Here is a 22157-nt window from a genome sequence, read left to right as displayed (position 1 = left end):
GAGAAACTAAGGTAAACGTGCAGTCACTAAGCAAACAAAAAGATGTGCACATTCACTAAACAGATGAAATGAATGCACAGTCCCAGATGACAGTTCTGTACAATCACTGAGCAGATTAAATGTCTTTGTACAGACTGTGAGCAGGTGAAATAGTCATTGAATACCGGTACATAATATAAACATACATAGTAACTGAGCATGATATAATTATATACAGTTTCCGAGGTGATGAAATAGATGTTCTAAAGAAGAAGCTGAAAACTTTTATGGACCGATTGAAACTGTACATTTAGAGTGATCAGAAAAGCTCACTTGTGTTCATATTATTTATGAATGACCCAGTTTTTACTAAATAAAATATGCCTTCATGAGCCTGATTAAAAAATAAGTAAGGAAAATGTTTCTTGCATCATATACTTTAATAGGCAATTGAACAATATACACATGCAGTTTAAACTACAGTAAAACTTGTATCACACTTCTTCAACTTGTCTCGCTTTTGAAGATTCACTTAATTGGAATACTTCCAGTACCGGTGGATTATTTCCTAAATATTCCTAAGTGTATTTTGTGACTATTAAAAATACTGCTATAAGGAAGGCGTGAGGTGGTGTCTTACGTCATTGATGCTTGCATGTGAAAACCCCGCGACACATTACAAGACTCGGTAATCAACCACAAAATGAAGGATTATGTCATAGTAATAAGATATCTTTGGCACAATAAAGCTTAAATAGTACAGTGAATGAAAACTGAAATTGATTTAAAAATATTGCACATGACCTTTAACTATGCTTTGAATATAAAAATAGTTGACTTTGAACATTGCAGTACCCTGCCCACATCTTATTTCTAAGTTCACAACTTGGTAAGAAAAAAAGAGAACATTTTAAAAGATATAAATAAAAAGCACTGCCACAACACATAAAACACCCAATTATTACTGCTTTTTTATCATAAGCAATTATATATGAAAATCATGTTAAGTGATGTAAACCTTAGTAAATTGATGTCAATTTCTTCATTTCTTATATTTGATGTACATTTTCTATGCTGTAACTATTTATAATTGTAGTTATAATTTTAAATATATTGCCATGTATGTATTGTAATATTTTCAATAACTTACAGTGCAGTTAAAATTCTTAATCTTAACAATCTAACTGCATAAGTGGAGATGAAAATAACTACTGGTACCTGGTATATGTACATGTATTACGAATATGCTATAACAAAAGCATTCTTGTTGATTTCTCTACAGTTTTTCAAGGAAATGCAACCATACAACAGCATCCTTCATCATAATGATTGAGACATGATACTCGGCATTTGGTTGTTGAGAAATGAAAAAAATATATTATGTAATAGCAGATTAAACTTTTTTAAATTAAGCTTACAGATTGAAAGTCAGACAGATGGATGGACATGATTGCCATACCATAATATTTTATAAACAGGTGATTAAAAGTTTACACCAAGGTGGTCCTTAACAAATGTTAAACTAAATTCCAATCCTTATATAACTTTTGAAGACAAATTGTATGACAAAGTACTGATACATGTTTTAATTTAAGTTCACTAACTGTGAAAAAAAAGACTGATTGTCAAAAAGAGACCTGATACTTGTATAAATTGAAATGATCAGAAAATGACATTTTCTTCATTAAATTCTAGTGTTTAAAATGAAAGAAGATGTCAATTCGCTGTAAGTTTTTCAGTCGTTTTCTGGACGTTCTGTTTCTATTTTTGTTCAGATTTCAGGGGAGGGAGTTCCCGAGATAACAGCCTAGACACCATCCAGTCCATCACAACCTCTGGTAAAAACGAATTCAGGCGCGCCAACATCTGGAAAAAAATCTTATGTTAAAAACAGAAAGTGAAGGACTTTCTCTCAAAGTACATATACATGTATGTAGCTTTTATTGATTGTTTTCAAAGGCCTGACAATGAGAAATGTTTAAAACTTGTACAGGAGTCAAATTCTGAATTTACACAGGCAGTTCATTGCAGAAATTATGGACAAACTAGGCCTATTTTCATCAAAGCTCACTTGAGCCTTTGATTTGTGTCTGTGAGTAAGATTGAAAAAAATCAAATTGTAGCACTGATCTTCAAAAGTGCATTAATTATCACATTTTGTTTTTTGTAAAAAAAAAAATGTCTTGTTAGAGAGCCTTGACTTTTGAATCATTCCTTTAAAAATGTCCAGAAATCATTTCCTTGAGTTGAGCAACAATAAGGAAAGCATTTAATCAACTACTTAAAGTCTAGACACCATTCTACAAAGAGTTTTCAGTTAACCAGAGGCAGGGACTAGAGTGGGCATTTTTGATTATAGACTACATGTACATAGGTCCTTTTTTAGGTAACAATATTTGTGATCCTTTGACCTTGGAAATTGACTTGCATTTGAGAATTTTAAACCTTTGCCAATTGCTGCCTTATGGGGCTATCAGTGTTTCACATTTTCTTTCCCTCCGACTTACATATGTAATTGCAAAAGGTTTCCTCAAAGAAACCCAGAGTTTATAACCAAAACACACACTGTTAAAGACAAACATATTTCATAATTTCTGTAACTCACACAGAATACATCAAATAGGCCATTTCCTCCATCCACTAAGTAGCGGATTCTGGGGCTCTGGTTGATGACGGCATCCTCGAGGGCATCTAAGACGGGGCCCAGCGTGGGGTATGACGTACTGGAGGTCCCCTTGGCTCCCTCAAACAGACGGTCCAGGTACTCCTTACCGTAGGTTTCCCTCACCTCCTCTCCTGCCTCAGTCCACATGGTGTTAAAATCTCTCTTCATTATAGCTAACTGTTTAAAATTATAATAGTTTAGAAATTTTTAAAAGTTATGCCCCAGGAAGGAAAAAATTATCTTAGAAGACAATGGAAAACATCAAAAACAGATATTTCAAAAACCATTAGAAGGAGGTATGTACTTGAGTTTCTCAGTATTAACCTAAAATTTTCTAAATCTGCTTTCAAAAATGTTATCTTGAAGTTAAAATTTGTACATTAAATACCATGATATCTACACTTCAATACAAACTTACAGATTTTTCATTCAACATTCCAGTTGCCCCTCCAAAGTTTCCTGGCTCCACAAGCACCACTTTCATCCCAAACTTCCTCATCTCAAGTCTCAGCCCATCAGAGAAGGCTTCTCCTGCAAACTTAGCCATGGTGTAAGCTGAAGCCACAGGAAACACACAGCGCCCTCTAACACTGGTAACATTTACCACACGACCTATGTAAAAACGCCCATACTTCAACCACATGTATCGAGTTAAATTTCGGGGAAAAAAATCTTTAAATGCAAGAAAACTAATTAAATAAACTTATGCCAAATCAATATAAAGTGTTCTTTGTTTTTCAAAAATGTGGAATAAAGAGAATCTACCTTTGCTCTTCCTGAGAAGTGGTAGGAAGGCTTTTGTGGTCCTGACCATTCCAAATAAGTTAACATTCATAATTCTGTGGTACATTTCCATTGTACAAAAGTCAATGTCTCCAAGGAAATTGACTCCCGCATTGTTGACTAATGCCCACAAACCTTTTAGGGAAAAAAATTCAGTATGGTTAGTAACTTAGTATTACTAGTAGTATGTTGTAAAAATCAAAACTGTGAGATATTTTACAAGCAACAGAGAACAAATCAGACAGTAGGGATATACTTTGGATTCCTTATTTTTCGCAAGTAGTTTTTATCGTGAGATGGCTTTTTAACTTCAGATCATGAGAATTATAATTTGCAAATGGATGGTTGATCAAGAGAATTTACATGGATTTCAGCATCATTAAAATAAAAGCGAGTCATTTTGTTTAAAGTGTGATGCTTATCATGAAATTATGCAATAATTTATTCCTCTCGTATAATTAGGATCTTACATCCTGAGGTTATATATTGTATTCCCCTAAATTTAAAAACACAAAAAAAATTCAACAGTATTCGACAGAGTTAATAACTATCCAAGATGTTCTGCATGTCTCAAGTAAATATTATTTCTGACCACCACCTTAGTAAAGGAGGCCACTTGATCTACAATTATACTAACCACCACATTAGTACAGGTAGCCACTTGATCTACCGTCATACTAACCACCACCTGAGTACAGGTAGCCACTTGATCTACTGTTATACTAACCACCACCTTAGTACAGGTAGCCACTTGATCTACTGCTATACTTACCACCACCTTAGTACAGGTAGCCACTTGATCTACTATAATACTAACCACCACCTGAGTAGAGGTAGCTACTTGATCTACTGTTATACTAACCACCACATTAGTACAGGTAGCCACTTGATCTACTGTTATACTAACCACCACCTTAGTACAGGTAGCCACTTGATCTACTGTTATACTAACCACCACATTAGTACAGGTAGCCACTTGATCTACCGTCATACTAACCACCACCTGAGTACAGGTAGCCACTTGATCTACTGTTATACTAACCACCACCTTAGTACAGGTAGCCACTTGATCTACTGCTATACTTACCACCACCTTAGTACAGGTAGCCACTTGATCTACTATAATACTAACCACCACCTGAGTAGAGGTAGCTACTTGATCTACTGTTATACTAACCACCACATTAGTACAGGTAGCCACTTGATCTACTGTTATACTAACCACCACCTTAGTACAGGTAGCCACTTGATCTACTGTTATACTAACCACCACCTTAGTACAGGTAGCCACTTGATCTACTGCTATACTTACCACCACCTTAGTACAGGTAGCCACTTGATCTACTGTTATACTAACCACCACCTTAGTACAGGTAGCCACTTGATCTACTGTTATACTAACCACCACCTTAGTACAGGTAGCCACTTGATCTACTATAATACTAACCACCACCTTAGTACAGGTAGCCACTTGATCTACCGTCATACTAACCACCACCTTAGTACAGGTAGCCACTTGATCTACTATAATACTAACCACCACCTTAGTACAGGTAGCCACTTGATCTACTGTTATACTAACCACCACCTTAGTACAGGTAGCCACTTGATCTACTGTTATACTTACCACCACCGTAGTACAGGTAGCCACTTGATCTACTGTTATACTAACCACCACCTTAGTACAGGTAGCCACTTGATCTACCGTTATACTAACCACCACCTTAGTACAGGTAGCCACTTGATCTACTATAATACTAACCACCACCTGAGTAGAGGTAGCTACTTGATCTACCGTTATACTAACCACCACCTTAGTACAGGTAGCCACTTGATCTACCGTTATACTAACCACCACCTTAGTACAGGTAGCCACTTGATCTACCGTCATACTAACCACCACCTTAGTACAGGTAGCCACTTGATCTACCGTTATACTAACCACCACCTTAGTACAAGTAGCCACTTGATCTACCGTTATACTAACCACCATCTGAGTACAGTTAGCCACTTGATCTACTGTTATACTAACCACCACCTGAGTACAGGTAGCCACTTGATCTTCCGTCATACTAACCACCACCTTAGTACAAGTAGCCACTTGATCTACTGTTATACTTACCACCACCTTAGTACAAGTAGCCACTTGATCTACTGTTATACTAACCACCACCTTAGTACAGGTAGCCACTTGATCTACTGTTATACTAACCACCACCTTAGTACAGGTAGCCACTTGATCTACTGTTATACTAACCACCACCTTAGTACAGGTAGCCACTTGATCTTCCGTCATACTAACCACCACCTTAGTACAGGTAGCCACTTGATCTACCTTCATACTAACCACCACCTTAGTACAGGTAGCCACTTGATCTACTGTTATACTAACCACCACCTGAGTACAGATAGTCACTTGATCTACCGTTATACTAACCACCACCTTAGTACAGGTAGCCACTTGATCTACCGTCATACTAACCACCACCTTAGTACAGGTAGCCACTTGATCTACTATAATACTAACCACCACCTGAGTAGAGGTAGCTACTTGATCTACCGTTATACTAACCACCACCTTAGTACAGGTAGCCACTTAATCTACCGTTATACTAACCAACACCTTGGTACAGGTAGCCACTTGATCTACTGTTATACTAACCAACACCTTGGTACAGGTAGCCACTTGATCTACCGTCATACTAACCACACCCAGTAGCCTGGTCTGTCTTAGTCACATACTCCAGAGCTGACCTCACATCAGCATCATCTGTGATATCCATCTTCAGAATATGCATTTGTCCTGTGGTACTTTCCTTAAGGCGTTTGGCTCCCTCACATTCAGGATTCAAACAGCCAGCAAAAACAGTGAATCCCATGGCATCAAATCTATTGGCAATGGCATTACCAAACCCTGTAAAAGTAAAGAGATACCTGGGGTATTTATTTAACATGTTAAAACTGTAGGTAGGATAGCCAAGTATAATGCAAAGAAGGAATGATCTTTTATCTTGAACTTGATTTGAAGGAGGGAAAAAAGGATATCTGAGAATTCGTCAAATAAAATGGTTTAATTGACACAAATGAAGAAATGGTAGTTTGGAATGCCTACACACTTCAGCATATCCAAGATATTTAAAATATAGATTAAATTATAAGCATTACTGAAGTTCAATTGACAGTGTTTATGAAAACAGACTAACAAAATTATAACCAAACCATAGTTTTTGATAATCTCTCCTGCATACACTAACCTGTGTCACAACCTGTGATGAGCACTCCCTGCCCCTTAATTTCAATAGGCTTGTACAATAATTTTCTCAGAAAAGTTGATACAGCCAGCAGAATTAGTATTGTCAGCACTATGGTGCCTATGTACTTCTGGGCTACCACTATAGGGATACAGAACAAGACAAACAGGTACATGGACTCAAAGAACTGGAGACCAATGAATTCAGCTACCTTCATCTCTGAAATAAATCATTAATTTCTGAATAAACACTTAAGTTACAATTAATGGATATACAAAAGGAACAACAAAGCTTAATACAATCACTTTAATTATAATAGTGTACTTGTCTATATATGCATATTTAGTTGTTTATACACATAAAAGTATATTGCCTTAAACTTGAAAATCTGTGGACTTTTCCACTGAAGTTGATTATATGTAGCAGAAAATGCAATTCTGGTTCTTCAATCCATTATAAATCAACTTTTGACATTCACTTCGGGTCAAGACATGCCCACACTCTCTCATTTATACAAGCAATTATTTTTTCTGTTGAAAACTTTACATGTACGTAATATTATCTTTTTTAATTATTTAAAGTTTAAGACCTGACACGATGAAGACAAATTTAGAAAATATGTTTGGAATTTCACATTTAGACATCTGTGATATCCTATAATGCTAAAATCAAAGAGAGCTTGAAGCCCTGAAGGGGATGCAGATTATGAATAGATCCCCCCCCTCAGCTCCCGTGTGAGTTCTCTGTCATGATTGGATGTTTAAAAAATGCATTAGTGTTCTATTTAAGAAGACAGTCTACATCGAAAAACTTAGGAAATCATGAGAATTTGAGAGATTTGAACTGATTAATGAATCATAATCATGATCCACCTTAGCTGCAGATCTGTAGCGTTATGGTTTTATACTTTTGTCTCTGACCATAACAATACAGATCCCGTAATGCAAAAAAGGTGCAATTTACAGCGCAATATACAATTATGAACTGTTTAAAAGGGAGACATCACCAATTATCAGGTCTGAGTAGGGTTATCACCCGAGGGCGCTTGTGCCCGACGGTGACAACCCTACTAAGACCTGATAATTGGTGATGTTTCCCTTCTAAACAGTCCATAATCGTTTTATTATCCTGAAGAATCTAAATTATCAATTAGATAGAGTAGAAAATAGTGATCAAACCTCTAGTGTTCTCCTACTCTGCTCTGATTCCACTTTCAAAATATGTCAACAGACAACTTTGACGTCATCGTTAGAATTTATTGTTTACCGATCTTGCATATTTCGCAATTGTGCATGTGTGATTATAAATCAGAGTTATCTCGCTTAAACCACAATTTTATTCAAAGGGCGACAAAACAGTTGTAACCCTGCATGGTCGTTTACGCTTTGAAAGGGCGACAACAGTTGTCACCCTGCGCGTGAGGGAGACCTCATGAATTGCTCACTTCACGTGACATGCTCTAAACCAATCAGATTGACTGTATAATTCTGAAGGATAATAATATTTTTTGCGCACTTTTGGGGAGAATTTCTCCACTTTCCAGCATCAGTCAATTAACTACCTTTCACTCCCTAATTCTAGGTACATTATCTAACTAATTTGTATATTTTATCCACCTCCCAACCCTTTATAGTCCTCTCTACAAGTGATAAACTCCTTTGATTAAAATTATTTGTTAGATTGCTGAAAATTCACTTCAAGCGAGTTTATTGCCTGTTGAGACAACTATAAATGGTTGGGAGGTGGAAAAAATATACATATTGGCTACAGAATGTGTCTAGAATTAGGGAGCGAAAGGTAGTTGATTGACCAATGCTAGAAAGTGGAGAAATTCTCCCCAAAAGTGCGCAAAAAATATTGCGCCGTAAATTGCACCTTTATTGCATTACGGGATCTGTGGCGTTATGGTCAAAGACAAATATATAAAACCATAACGCTACAGATCTGCAGCTAGATCCACCTGCTTTTTGTTTGATTTTGACAAAATATCTATAAACATGATCAATTCGGATGAATGTAAAAGAAAATTCTTAAATCTAGGCTACTACCTTAATCCCAGTTCATGAAACTTTTTATAAAAAGAAGAATCTAAATCAAGAGAACATACTCTCAAGTTGCAGGTTCGAGTTGTTGTTGACGTTGGTTGCCTCCCCCGCTCCTACTTTCACTTTCCGTTTCTATATCATTCAGAACCTTTCCTGACGTATCGTAAAGAAATACAGTACCTGGCCATAAGTGAGTCATAATTTTATTTTTACACTATATATTTCATTGAAAATCCTATTTTCATAAAAACTTGTTGTGAATAATTTTAGAATTTTCATGATTTTTTCAGAAACATGGGGATTTGGGGGTTTTCTGATAAACAAAATGATAAAACTAGGAAATAGAATAAAATATTGATAGTTTTCCAACTTTTCATTTCAAATACAGATATGAACAATGCTTATTTGTCAACCAATAACCATCGATTGGAATATTGATAATTAGATAAACGGTAGGCTATAGACGATGATTATGTTCTACTTAACTTTGTTTGAATGCTAATTACTTTTATTATGATTTATTTATTGTTAATAGGTGGTAGGCTATAGACGATGATTTTGTTCTACTTAACTTTGTTTGAATGCCATTTACTTTTATTATGATTTATTTAGGTGGTGGTACATATTGTTATTTTAAACTCTGAAGTCTGTGAAATTGATCTTTAAAAATTTATATGTATTCTGTGGGATCAATGCCTTAAACAGTAAAACTAACTGTTTTAGATAGATTAGCAGATTAAAAATGAATAAAATTTTCATTTACCAGTAACGGCAGTAGCATGATAAATAGCTTTATGTATTCAGCTAACCATACTCCTAATCTCAGCGAGATGTAGGGACATCAGTCCAAAATATTAGTCCCTACGAATCTCGCTAAGATTACCATACTCCTACTACCTAGGTATAATGATTTTTTTTCTCAGATTCCCAATAGATAGTTTTCAGTAGACCCAAATTAACAAGAGTTATTTCCCTTCGGCCGCCATATTGTTGGTCAACATGCTCATATTCCTTCATAATTCAACCAAATTTAAGTTTTTATACTGGCTATTGTGGTCTGGGAAGCATTGTTTTTCTGGCAATTATTCATTTGTTAGAGCCTCCTTTATTTCATAATGTTTATTCATTGTTTTTCTGACATATTTGGTAACTCTTGTTAAAATGGCAGCCAATGGGAAATAACTCTTGTTAAAATGGGTCTACTGAAAACTATCTATTGTAGACTTAATATTAACACTAGCTTTGCTACATCAAAATTTTTCAACTGACTTCTTGATTGTGAACCCTGTGACTATATAATGTGATGGGACTCACTCATGGAGAGAAGCAAAAAGTATGGGCGTCACACTGGGATTTAAACCCTGAGACCCTGAATGTTCTATCCACTGAGCTATCTGGCCATTGGCAATTGGTTCTGTCTGCTCACTGCATTACTCCCTCCTACATGTCCCTATATTGTCTGGGGTCTGGGACATCATCCTTGCATACCCTCTGTTAATGCTCTATAATCTGTATGGCAGGTTTCAAATTGTTCTATCGTTCTACTAGCTGTCTATATAGCTGTATGGTAACATGATAGATACAAACTATTCATGCAATGTTTTACTTCAGATGAGGAAACATTATTGTAATCTGATAATTGATTGTTGTTATTTTATCATGTATGCATTTTTTACAATTACATCTCATCAAGGAAATGTTCATCAGATGATGAGAAACCATTTAATACAGTGCATATAATCCTTTCTGACTTCATTTTTGAAGGTAAAACCTTTTTGCACAGGTAGTTTTTTCAAATATTTAGTGGTAGTTTACATGAATCAGCCCTTAATGCACATGATACAGTAATTGATAGATATGGTTTAAGTACTGATGCTGCATGGAAATATATGTATGGTAGCTCTTATGCGCCTCCAAAGAACTTGTACATAAATCTTAATTTGCACAGCATCTAATGTATGTAAAAGTCATGAATCCCCTTTTTTCCCAAACAACATTTGGTGTAGATCTATACTGGAGCCTCTTCCTTAATTCTGCCTTTTTTAAGCATAACTATACATTTTTTAGAGTATTATACAGTTAGTATATAGGGGGTGTAGGTTTAAAGATAGTGATACCTTTATTATTGGTTTTCATGGAACACATAATTTTGATTGATGAATTGACTGTCACATTTATTACAGCGTTTGTAGAAATTTGATACATGTAAATTGAGTACCATGTATTTCACTCTTCATACACATGTTGTCACGTGTCACGTGTTAGTGAAGAGCCAGCTAGGCTAAAGCATTGAGATTTTATAGCAGAGAGGATGATGATTAGTCACAATATTTACTGAAAATAATTGAAGTATACATCTGTACTTTAAAAAAAATTGTACTTATATAAGCCACTGCAGTTATTTATGCATGATTGGTACACAATTTGCAAATTTTCAAAACATTGCAAAAAGTAAATAATAGAGTTTTTGTCTCTTTATGTGGTCAAACTGAAGATCTACAGGGAAAAGAAAAAAATCTTTGAATATTTGAGTGTGATGTGATAATTTTTACTATATATGGGACTAGCACCATCATTGAACAAACCTAATACAACTTGCAAGCAATATTTTTCATGCCATTGGCAAAGTTACAAACCAGAAAGAAAAGAGCAGTCTTAGGCTATCTTGTAACTAGGATGCTATTGTTTTCCAAAAGATAGCAACCAGGGGACATAATTTTAGAAAGATTTTTGACAATTGATAGCTTCTTTTTTGCATATGTTAGGAAAAAAAATCAAGTTAGCCTTTTTTTTAGTGTAGTCTATACCCCTCATTCTGATAGTGTTAATTTGAGGAGAATATAATGATCTAAAAGCTATATTAAATAAGTTATTAAAATTATACATGCCCCTGAGATTCCTTGGTAAATACAGATGACAAATATTGTTGAGATCTTGCTGCCTCCTCTAACTCTGATAAGTAATATTCTACAAGAGTTTAGTATATACAAGATAAGAGACTGTCACATGTCACTGTGTCCGATCTGAACCTTTATTGATATTTATTTCAAGAATACAAGATCTACTGCATAATGGAGAACAATAAATATTTCAGATTTCGATGGGTGACTTTACCGGAGAGGAGCTGATCCAGGCAGCTATATTTAATGATGCAGAGCTTATGAAATGTCTGTTGGAGGGAGAGTGTGCCAAGTTTATTAATTTTCAAGACCGTAGAGGGAGAACACCGGTGTACACTTCAGTCTCCAACAATAGTTTCAGATGTCTCCGCATACTGCTAGAGCATGGAGGTAAATATCCAAGTACTTTAACATGAAAATTTTGCTAGACCCTTTATTAGCTAGTAATCGTAATAGAACCAATTAGATTTTATTGGACCATTGATCAGCTAGCAAAATTAATAGAATCACTCGGATAATTTTATTAGACCCTTGATCAGCTAGAAAAACTTGGATAATTTTGCTACCCTGGTAACTTCCAATCAGCTATACAATCATGTATAAAAGTATAGTAATACTGATAGACGTATAAAGATATAAGACAAAATCACAGGCACTTGTTTCGGTAATAAATTTTTAACCCATAGTATAATAATAACACAAGGTATCACTCCGAATTACATGGAGTACCCCCCTCCTGCAGAAACGCACTCATTTACACTTTCAGAGGAAATGCACTGACAAACTGATTATTACCATTGTCTTCTGTGATCTTAACCATATTATGTTATTATTACACTATGGGTTAAAAATTTATTATACTGAAACAAGTGCCTGTGGACAAAATCTACAGCTGTGTACATATATCAGTCATATCCCAGTTTAATGGAAATAATTTTATAATAATTTTGCACAAATGGAATAAGTAAACTTTGTACTAAAAAGTTTGCTAAGAAAAACTTTGGTAACTGTTGTTTTCTTTTTTTTCATCAGTAGTATTTGATGCATTATAGGATTTAAACCTGAGTACCTCCTCCACTGCAGTGTCCAGGGTTGCAGGAGTTTGATCAGTTTGTTATGTAATATCAAACAGTTTATCATTAGGAAATATTTATATCACTTCTAATCTATGTGTTTATCTTTTGGGCATATTCTTTTGAAATCATTAAAACCTAGGTTTAAGAAGTCTTTTGATTCATGAAAAACATAGGAAACATAAACACTATACAGTTGAACTTCAATACCTCAAACACTGATATTTTGAATACGTACCATAAATATGAGGAAATGAAGTAGATAGGACCGAACCACTTGTTCTTTAAGTATTTTATCCCTGATTTCTTATCCTTGGATGTGGAATTTTTTTATGTTTCCAGATTTTTTTTAACTGTATCTGGTTCCATCAAGTATAGCATTGCTATGTTCATTGGCAGGTTTTAGGATTTTCAATTGAATATTATAGTTTGCAGTTGAGTGTAAAGTTTTACGTTACAGCACGATCTAGTTGACAGCTGCACTCAAGGTAAATTGTTGAAGTTTTACCACTGGAACTTTTGCTCATTGGTTGTTGCAACAGACTATTCAATGTTGAAAATATGCCATTTTACACTGGATTTTCAGTTTTACACTCAACTGAAACAATAAATAAAATTACACGTTTACCAGCTTATTTTGAAATGTAGAAAATATGTATTTTATGAAGTATTTTTTTTTCTATTATAGCAGATCCAAATATTCCAGCAGGGGAAACATTTAACTGCATGGCAAGTATTCCACTTCATTCCACTTCCTTAATCTGCATTACATATATTATAAAAACTTGACTGTCTGCATTCAAGTGCTTTGTAGATACTCCATCATTTTTCCCCAAAGTCATTATCCTCTAAGACATTAATGCATTGTCCAACTTTTAAAATCACTTTTAAAAAATTTAAGTCACTCTGAAAGACTTTTATTTTATCCAAAAGGGAGATAGAATAATGTGAATACATGTAACATTATTTGTAATCACATGTACCTTTATCTGTAATTTATACATGTAAATTTATTGTATGTAACATATAACAACAGACCTTTATTGTTTAATATCCCAGCAAATGATAATTAAAATGTGTCCTTAAATTTTATATTAAAAGTATGAGAGGAGCCTTTGGAGATATGCAAAATTTACATAATTATTGTAGGATTTGAAACATTTATTCAAATACAGTTTATAAAAGATATGTTTGAAAACAAGAAATAAATTTTTCAATGGATTGATCCTGGGAGGTGAATTGGTTTCTCAGTATATAAGTTATTTTGACTAAAGTTTTGTAAAATTAGCTTTTTTATGTACATATGCATTTACATTTTTTTTTTTTTTTGATAGAATGTCCCTCTTTATTAATAGAATGTTAAAAGGGGGAAGGCTAGGCTGTAAAAAAAAAGTCATATTTGCATCATTATCCTCCCTGATTTCCTCCTTGACCACTATATATAAAGCACCTATAAAGTTTGTAAAGTTCTTTTGGAAGTGTGACTTAAAAAAGGTTGTTTTTATCAATATTTTGTATTGAATGGAATGTGAACTGCTTGGATACCCTGTAATTATTAATATTTTTAAAACAAATCAATATGAGGAAGTACAAGTGAAACTATTTGGTCATTTGAGTGAGTTAAAGATTTTATCACAAGATGGAAATTATCTCCAAGTAAGAAAATCTGTTTAACTGTCACTGAGTTATGATGATGTATTTTATTTTGTAACAGACACCTCTTCACTGTGCCATTATAGACCTGAAGCTTGAATTCTTTAAGTTGTTGTTGTCACATGGAGCAGATTTTACAAAACAAGATAATTCAGGACTGACCCCCAAGGCAGTGGCAGAGAACATGGAGTTAGATGAATATGTAGAAGAAATGGAGGAGGAGCAAGGTAGTTCATGTATTATAATTCACTGGTTTTAGAGAACAATTGGGAAAAAATCATTAGGTTTTGGTAAAACAGTATTTCTGCAGTGTTGCAGTTGTGGTATTCTGAATATATTTGGAAATTTTTATGTCTTTAAGATTAAACTATGTGTGTGGTGTATTACTTTTTGATATTCAAATGTATGTTAAGAGTTGCACTACTACATCTTAAAAGTCCCCCAAATTTTGTTTTGAATCAATTCTGTCTACTCAAACTTGCACACCTGGCTTTAGTAAGTATATATAAAATATATGGATAAAAAAGTACAGTGTGACCTGTACCAACTTTGATTATTTTTCTGTTCTAACTTTGCTATACCCTTAAGTCTGGTGTTTGTTTTAAACAATGCTGCTGTAATTTGAAGATGTAAACACGATAAGATGGTGAAATACATGCTGAAAAGTGATTCTATAATTTTTTTTCATTTTAGAAAGAAGAGAACAGATATTTGATTCAGTTTTAAAAGGTATATATTTGATTACATTTAAGTGCATTACATAAAGACTATTGTCAATAAGAACTAGTGTACTTGTTGTATGTGCTTTGCATGTTTTTACATTGAAAAATTAGCAGGTTTTTATTTCTTGTTATAATGGTGATAAATAAAGTGTTATTTTAAACTTACTTCCTGGTATTGTGATTTTGTAATAGACTTTTTTGTGTTTGTTTTATTTCTGTGTATTTATAATATGTAATATTGTTATGTCATCAGAAAAAATTTCACAAATCCAAGTGTGAATAAAAATTATACAATGTAATAATATTCTGGAAATAATTTGTCACCATATAAGTTTTTTTTTTCTTAATTGAGTCAATCCAATTCATTATTTCTTGTTTTATTATTTTTCCACAGCGTTTGCTGATGCTTGTAAAGCTGAGGATGTTTCTAGGATGACTGATATTTTAAAATGTAACTCCTCTCCAACAATCCATGTAAAACTAGTCAGCAACGCCGTGACAGATGATGGATTAACTCCCCTTTGTTGGTAATGTCACTCATTTTAACACCTGTTTATTGGACTTCAGATGTACCTACTCTTCATTTCCTTTGCACTTTATTATGCTTGATAAGGAATATTGGTAACTGGAAAAGTATGAGGAGGAGTAAAATCACCATTATAATTATGCCCAGTACACAGTAAACATATAAACACAAACATATACAGTTCATTACACTGAAATTGTTCAGAGAAGTTCCACTTTGCTTCAAATCTTTTTTTTAATTTGTATATATTTATATATTTTGCATGTTTACGGTGATGGAATATACCGCTTACAGGGCTTGTAAATGTGGCAACATCTCTATGCTGCGACTCCTACTTCAGCACGAAGCATCCATCATCTCGTGTACATCTCAGGATATGGCTCCTATCCATCTGGCCTGTCATTTTGAACACACTGATTGTGTTCAACTTCTTCTGCAGGTACTTTGGAAACAGAATTTTAATTTAACCATCATTCTGACTTTCTGTAGAAAAGCATCATTTTTGTCTATGAAATAGTTTGGTGCTTTAAACATTGCATTTATTGACAACCATGCTAGTCAGCTACATCACAGTAAATATTCAGTCAGATTGTGTGTGTAAGAATCAAATCATAAAGAAAGAAATGAAACCAAATCTTAATTTATAACAGAATATAAGTATAAGGAATACTTAAAATAAGGAATTCAGGAAATTCTTATCTGTATTGACTTTTTTGACACAAAAAAGTCTCAACTTTCTCTCCTTGTGAACAAGATTAAAAGTTTAATCAGCATAAATAAAGAGGACCCCCCTAAGCACTCATTTGTTCCTTGTGTCAGTCAAGGTTTACAAAACAGTGTGGGAGATAATGCTCGCAATTTCATTTGAAGTTGAAACTTTTTGTTACATTAGATTTAATCACTTTCTAGAGTTTATTTTCTTATAATATACCCTGTATGCAGGATTTTGGGTTCTCTGTAATTGGGGCCATTCAAAAGTCCCATTTCCAATATAAAAACTTGAGGTACCCCCCCCCCCCCCAATATATTATGTTTAATTTTTTTTCCAGTTTGTTATTTCCACAAAATTAAAGAACATTAATTGCTAAACTTGTTAATTCATGTTCCTTTATATTGTCAAGAAATAAAATATGTCATTAGTACCCAAAGAGAGGACTTGTCTCAATAAATATATCTGTGAAATATGAAAGCCCAAGCAACAACTGCAACCATTCATTAGTTATGGCTAAAATTAATGGTACCCTGGGGAAGGCAATGTCATAAGAATTATACTCATATTTAAAAAAAAAAAAAAAAAAAAAAAAGAAAACTTTATCACTAATCACTAACTGTTTAAAATTTATGGTCATGGTTAAAGTATTTTTCAGAATTACGTTAAACTCCAAGATGAAGGCCAAAAGTCAAACTTGTTTGTATCCAAAAGAAGGTCTTGTCACAAGGAATACACCCAAACAATATAAAATCCTTGGTAAAAACTGTTGAAAAGCTATGACTGAAGCTAAAGTTTGTTTTTTTTAAGTTGGTACCCATCAAAAGTTATTCCCACAATTAAAAGTTAAAATACTTGTGAAGTATAAAAGCCCTAGCACCAGCTTTTGAGTTATGACCAAACTTACAGTTGAATAATTTTTTGCAAATTTTCGACTTCTTCTCAAGAATTTGGGCCAATATGTCAGTGTCCAAACTTAGTACAAAGGATCACTTGGGTATAAGGAAAATTTGAATTGTTAACAATGTAAAAGATTTTTGTACAAATCCATAACAAATGGGAGATAAAAACTAAGAAAAAGACAAAAAGCATAGGTTCAAATTAAAAAATCTTTTCTTGGTATTAAACCACTGGGTCACAGATAATATGCGGAAATTTGTGGAACCAATAAAAATGGGCATATAGTGACAGTCTAAATTGTTCAAATCATACCCCCAGGGGTTTGGTGGGGCCACAATGGGGAAAAAATTTTACATAAAATATATAGGAAAAATCTTTGAAAATGTTTTGCTTCTCCCGACCAGTAAATGTACTGTAAAATGGCCAGAAAAGCTTTGAAACTTATGTGAAAGCATCTTTGGGTGATTTCTTTGATCTAACATGTTAAATCATGACCCCTGGGGGTAGGGTCATTGAAAATTGTACTCCTTGGATGTCTAAATCATTGTATTAACCTCAAATATATAGGAAAAATCTTTAAAAATCTTCTGTTGTCAACAACCACAGGGCCAGAAAAGCTGAAACTTATGTAAAGCATCTTTAGGTAATTATATGGAAATTTTACAAAGCAAATAATTAACAAAAATGTCTTGTTTTGATTTAATTGTAAATTGAAATTTTACATAGAAATATATATAAAAAAATCTTTTGTAATTTTTTTTTCTTCTTCTCAAGAACCACTGTTTGCCAGAAAAGCTGAAACTTATTTGAAAGCATCTTTGGGTTTTAGTAATTTTTGATTCCTGAATTGTTCAATTTTGAGCCCCCGGGGTTGGCTGGGGCCACAATGGGAAATAAAAGTTTTAAAAAGATGAATATATAGAAAAAACTTTTTTAAGTCTGTATAAAGTCTCAAAGCCATTTGGCCAAAGAAAAAAACAAACAATTATGTGGAAGCATCCTAGAGTAGTGTATTTTTTAAATTGTAAAAAAAACCACTCATGACAGTACATATTTCCATGTTGGATTAATGGTTTCAAAATTTTACATAGAAATATATAGGAAAAATCTTTGAAAATCTTAAAACAAATATCTTAATAACCACTGGGCCAGAAAAAAAAAACTTATGTGGAAGCATCCAGGAAAATAAAAGGAATAAGTAGTTGTTGGGACTTCAAAATTGTTCAAATCATATCCATGGTATTCAAGATACAATGTGGGAATCAAAGTTTTACTGTAAGAAATATATTGGACAATCTATTGAAAAGCTGAAATTTATGTGAAGCTTTTTTCCTGGGGTAGTGTAATTTCAAAATTATGATGAGTGGGGTTGGGTGGGGTCACGACTATATGTATTACAAGGGGGAAATTTAGAAAGAACAGAATGGTCAAAGCTTCTCAGGTGAGCGATGTGGCCAAAATGGGCCTCTTGTTTTAAGTTGGTACCCATCAAAAGTTATTCCCACAATTAAAAGTTAAAATACTTGTGAAGTATAAAAGCCCTAGCACCAGCTTTTGAGTTATGACAACATTACAGTTGAATAATTTTTTGCAAAATTGGGTCAAATTTGAAGGTCAATTTCAAGAGGTCAAATATGTCAGTGTCCAAAGGAAGGTCTTACCACAAGGAAAACACATTGAAATATAAGAAATCCATAGCTTCACCCAATCAAATGTTATGGACAATGTAAAAGATTTTTGTACATAAACAGACATACAAATGAATGGACTGTACAAAAACTATAGATCTGTATCCCCAAATCTGACTAACCTGAAAGCATAGAAATTCCAAATACTGTAGAAGTACTCTTTTCCGCGTGGTATTAATTTACGCTATGTACGCGGTCACAAATAATATGCGGAAATTTGTTCAAGCGTACTTAATAAAAATGTGAGGCATATAGTGACAGTCAAGAAAATCCGCTTAATTTTCTACCCGTGGATTAAACAGAAATTGAGATTGAATAATGACCCCGCGGAAAAAAGTACGTCTACAGTAAATACAACTGGTTACATTTATTTTAACCCTTTTTCTCTAAAAGTGTTTTGCTGGCACTCCCGACCAGTAAATGTAAATAAGTAAAATGGCATGCATTAATAATTCAAGAGTTTGAGTCAATCAAACTTGAATCATAAAACAATCATTGCTGTGATTTCTTTGGTCAACATGATTATTTAGCCATCTTTAAAGTACAATATTCACCTCGCCCTTCAGGTTCATTGAAAATTGTACTCCTTGGATGTCTAAATCATTCTATTAACCTCAAAATCAGCAATAATTGTGTAATAAACATATTAGTTCTGTTGTCAACAAGTACACACTTAACCACTGAATGATGCAAGCATTAATCAGTAAAACTGCCATTGGCTTACTCAGATAATTATATGGAAATTTTACAAAGTAAATAATTAACAAAAATGTTTACTTGTTTTGATTTAATTGTAAACATTGAAATGTCACTCTCATTATTTAGGACTACTGTTAGTTCACAAAAACAACTGCTTTTGTAATTTTTTTTCTTACTTCATCTTAATTATTATTAATATGACTTTGTTTGCCAATGAAGGATTGTACAAGTTATTTTTAAAGTCCTGAATTAACTTTGGAGTTTTCCAGTAATTTTTGAAGTCCTGAATTAACTTTCTTATTTTCAGCTTCTGATAGTTAGCTGCACCGTTAACAAGATTCTGAACTAAAACTTCAAAAAGTATGAATATATTTTAAATGAAAATCAGCTTTTTTATCTGTATAAAGTCTAAAAATGTGAAAAAGATAATAAAACAAACAATTCATGCAAAAGAGGCAACCAGTATTATACGGTGTATTTTGTTTCAAAAAGACCCCCCCCCCCCAAAAAAAACCACTCATAACAGTACATATTTCCATGTTGGATTAATTGTTTCCATGTAAATTGTCACATATAATTATGGTTTGGTAGAAATTTGACTTTGTGGATTATAAACTTAAAACAAATATACAGTCTAACCTTGTTATCTCAAACTTGAAGTAACCGAGAAAAAAAAAACTTCAAGATAACTGAGGATTCGAGATATCCAGGAAAATAAAAGGAATAAGTAGTTGTTGGGACTTCAAAATGACTTAGACATATCCATGGTATTCAAGATATCTGTGTTCGAGATATCAAAGTTCAACAGTTACTGTATTTGTATAGAAATTATGAAGAATTTACGTATATCACTTATAATTCAGTTTACTGTAGAAGTACTTTTTTCCACAGGGTCATAATTTCATGGAATCTCAATTTCTGTTTAATCTGCGGGTAGAAAATTATGCGGATTTCTTAGACTGTCACTATATGCCTTACATTTATATTATGTACACTTGGACAAATTTCCGCAGAAAAATTGTGACAGCGTACATAGCTTAAATTAATACCACACGGAAAAAAGTACTTCTACAGTATACTGAAAGCTAGGATGGTAAGAAACAAAATGAAAAATCTGTTAAACAGGGTACGCGATTGGAGTAATTGGTTACTAAAAATCTTCTGATTTTTAGAATCACACTAGCATTCCGTGTACATGTATTTTAATGAATTTCTACAGATCTGTATTGTAGATCTTTTGTATGAATCATTTTATTTCTCTTTTTTTTTTTATCTTCAGCATTGCCCAGACATTGTGCAGAGGAAAATGGCTAATGACAGCTTGGCCCTCCACGTAGCAGTAGAGACAGAGAGTCTGTCACTGGTCACACTGTTACTAAATTACGATTACCCAGAGTATGCTCTGGAGGACTTCAAGGAGGAAGGATTGGGAAAATCGGTTACAAGCTCCCATTTGATGTCAACACAAAAGATTCAATGGGAAGGAGTCCCTTGTTTTTGGCTGCGGAGAAAAACAATCCTGATATTGTGAGGTTTTTACTAAATTTCCATGTCCCGTTTGAAAAGAAACAAAGGAGATATGAAGGTCGAAGCCGACTCACTAGTGATGTAAGCTTTGAGCCTGAGTTAAGAAGAGAACAGTTTGGGAGTAGTTTAAACAGCAGTTCTTTTTCGTCCAATGTCTATCACCCCGTGGATATCAATCTGCAGGGTCGTAATGGATTTACTCCTCTACACGTGGCAGTTTTTTAAAGTAACAGTTACTACGAAGTTACCGACATCCTGCTGAAACACAAGGCTGATGTCAACATACTGGCTAACGATAGCGGAAAATTCATATCTACCCTAATGATGGCCTGTAGGAGGGGAGACAGCATTATACTGGACAAACTGTTCAAGTATGGTGCCGATGTCTTAGACTAATTAAGTCTTCACTTATGCTGTGGAATGAAGAGACCTAAAATGGTGTTCACATTACTTTTTGAATTTTACAAATAAATAAAAATTTTCAAAACAAGAAGTCCCAGTACATGAGACCAACTTAAGCCATCATTGGACCTTAAAATTCATGCAAAGGTGCCGTTAGAAAAATTAGTTCTTTTTTATCTAAATATATTTAATAACAGACACATCAATATGAAAGGTAAGACATTTTTCTTTTAGATTATACCTTTTAAATTTATATGCATTTAAAATTATTTAAAAAGACAAAAGCGCCAATAAAAAAAAATATTTTGTATTTTAAATTATCTTACGTAATATTTTGATAAATTTACTGCTATGAAGTTTCAAAATCACATATGTTCTTACCTTCATTTTTTTCAAAAGGAAATTATTTCAAAATTTTTTTTTTTTTTACGTTTTCAATTTTTTTTCATGCAACATTTCCCTTATATTTAAATTGAGAGTAAAATATAAAACAAAAAATAAAAAGATAAATAAAAACATGGTGTTCTTGTATATTTCTCTTTTTTTTTTAGAGAATTGCCCAGACATTGTGCAGAGGAAAATGGCTAATGACATGGTCCGTCTCAGAGAGCCTTCACCGTTCACACTGTTACTAA

The 22157-nt window shown here is 33.6% G+C and overlaps 2 protein-coding genes across 2 annotated transcripts in view; one reads left to right on the top strand and one right to left on the bottom strand.

Moving 5' to 3' along the window:
* Positions 1-400: 400 nt before the first annotated feature.
* LOC134245168 (short-chain dehydrogenase/reductase family 9C member 7-like) lies at positions 401-8886 on the bottom strand. Its single transcript, XM_062727426.1, has 7 exons — positions 8786-8886; positions 6682-6897; positions 6135-6341; positions 3410-3562; positions 3063-3256; positions 2585-2821; positions 401-1845 (listed from the first exon to the last, which is right to left on the bottom strand). The coding sequence occupies exons 2-7, from the start codon at positions 6893-6895 to the stop codon at positions 1741-1743; spliced, it is 1110 nt and encodes a 369-aa protein (XP_062583410.1). The 5' UTR covers positions 6896-6897; positions 8786-8886; the 3' UTR covers positions 401-1740.
* A 1140-nt stretch (positions 8887-10026) lies between these two features.
* LOC134245157 (leucine-rich repeat serine/threonine-protein kinase 1-like) overlaps positions 10027-22157 on the top strand; it is a 64057-nt gene continuing 51926 nt past the window's right edge. Inside the window, 9 exon segments of the mRNA XM_062727415.1 lie at positions 10027-10056; positions 11818-12013; positions 13385-13425; positions 14411-14576; positions 15043-15078; positions 15466-15598; positions 15892-16036; positions 20873-21025; positions 21028-21571. Coding sequence (XP_062583399.1) covers positions 10027-10056; positions 11818-12013; positions 13385-13425; positions 14411-14576; positions 15043-15078; positions 15466-15598; positions 15892-16036; positions 20873-21025; positions 21028-21571 — 1444 coding nt within the window.

Source organism: Saccostrea cucullata, unplaced genomic scaffold (genome assembly GCF_032062105.1).
Source record: "Saccostrea cucullata isolate Sc308-1 unplaced genomic scaffold, CSIRO_AGI_Scuc_v1 ctg180, whole genome shotgun sequence".
NCBI classification, from domain to species: domain Eukaryota; kingdom Metazoa; phylum Mollusca; class Bivalvia; order Ostreida; family Ostreidae; genus Saccostrea; species Saccostrea cuccullata.
Note: the sequence above shows the minus strand (reverse complement) of the source record. Positions and strands in the feature narration are given on the sequence as shown.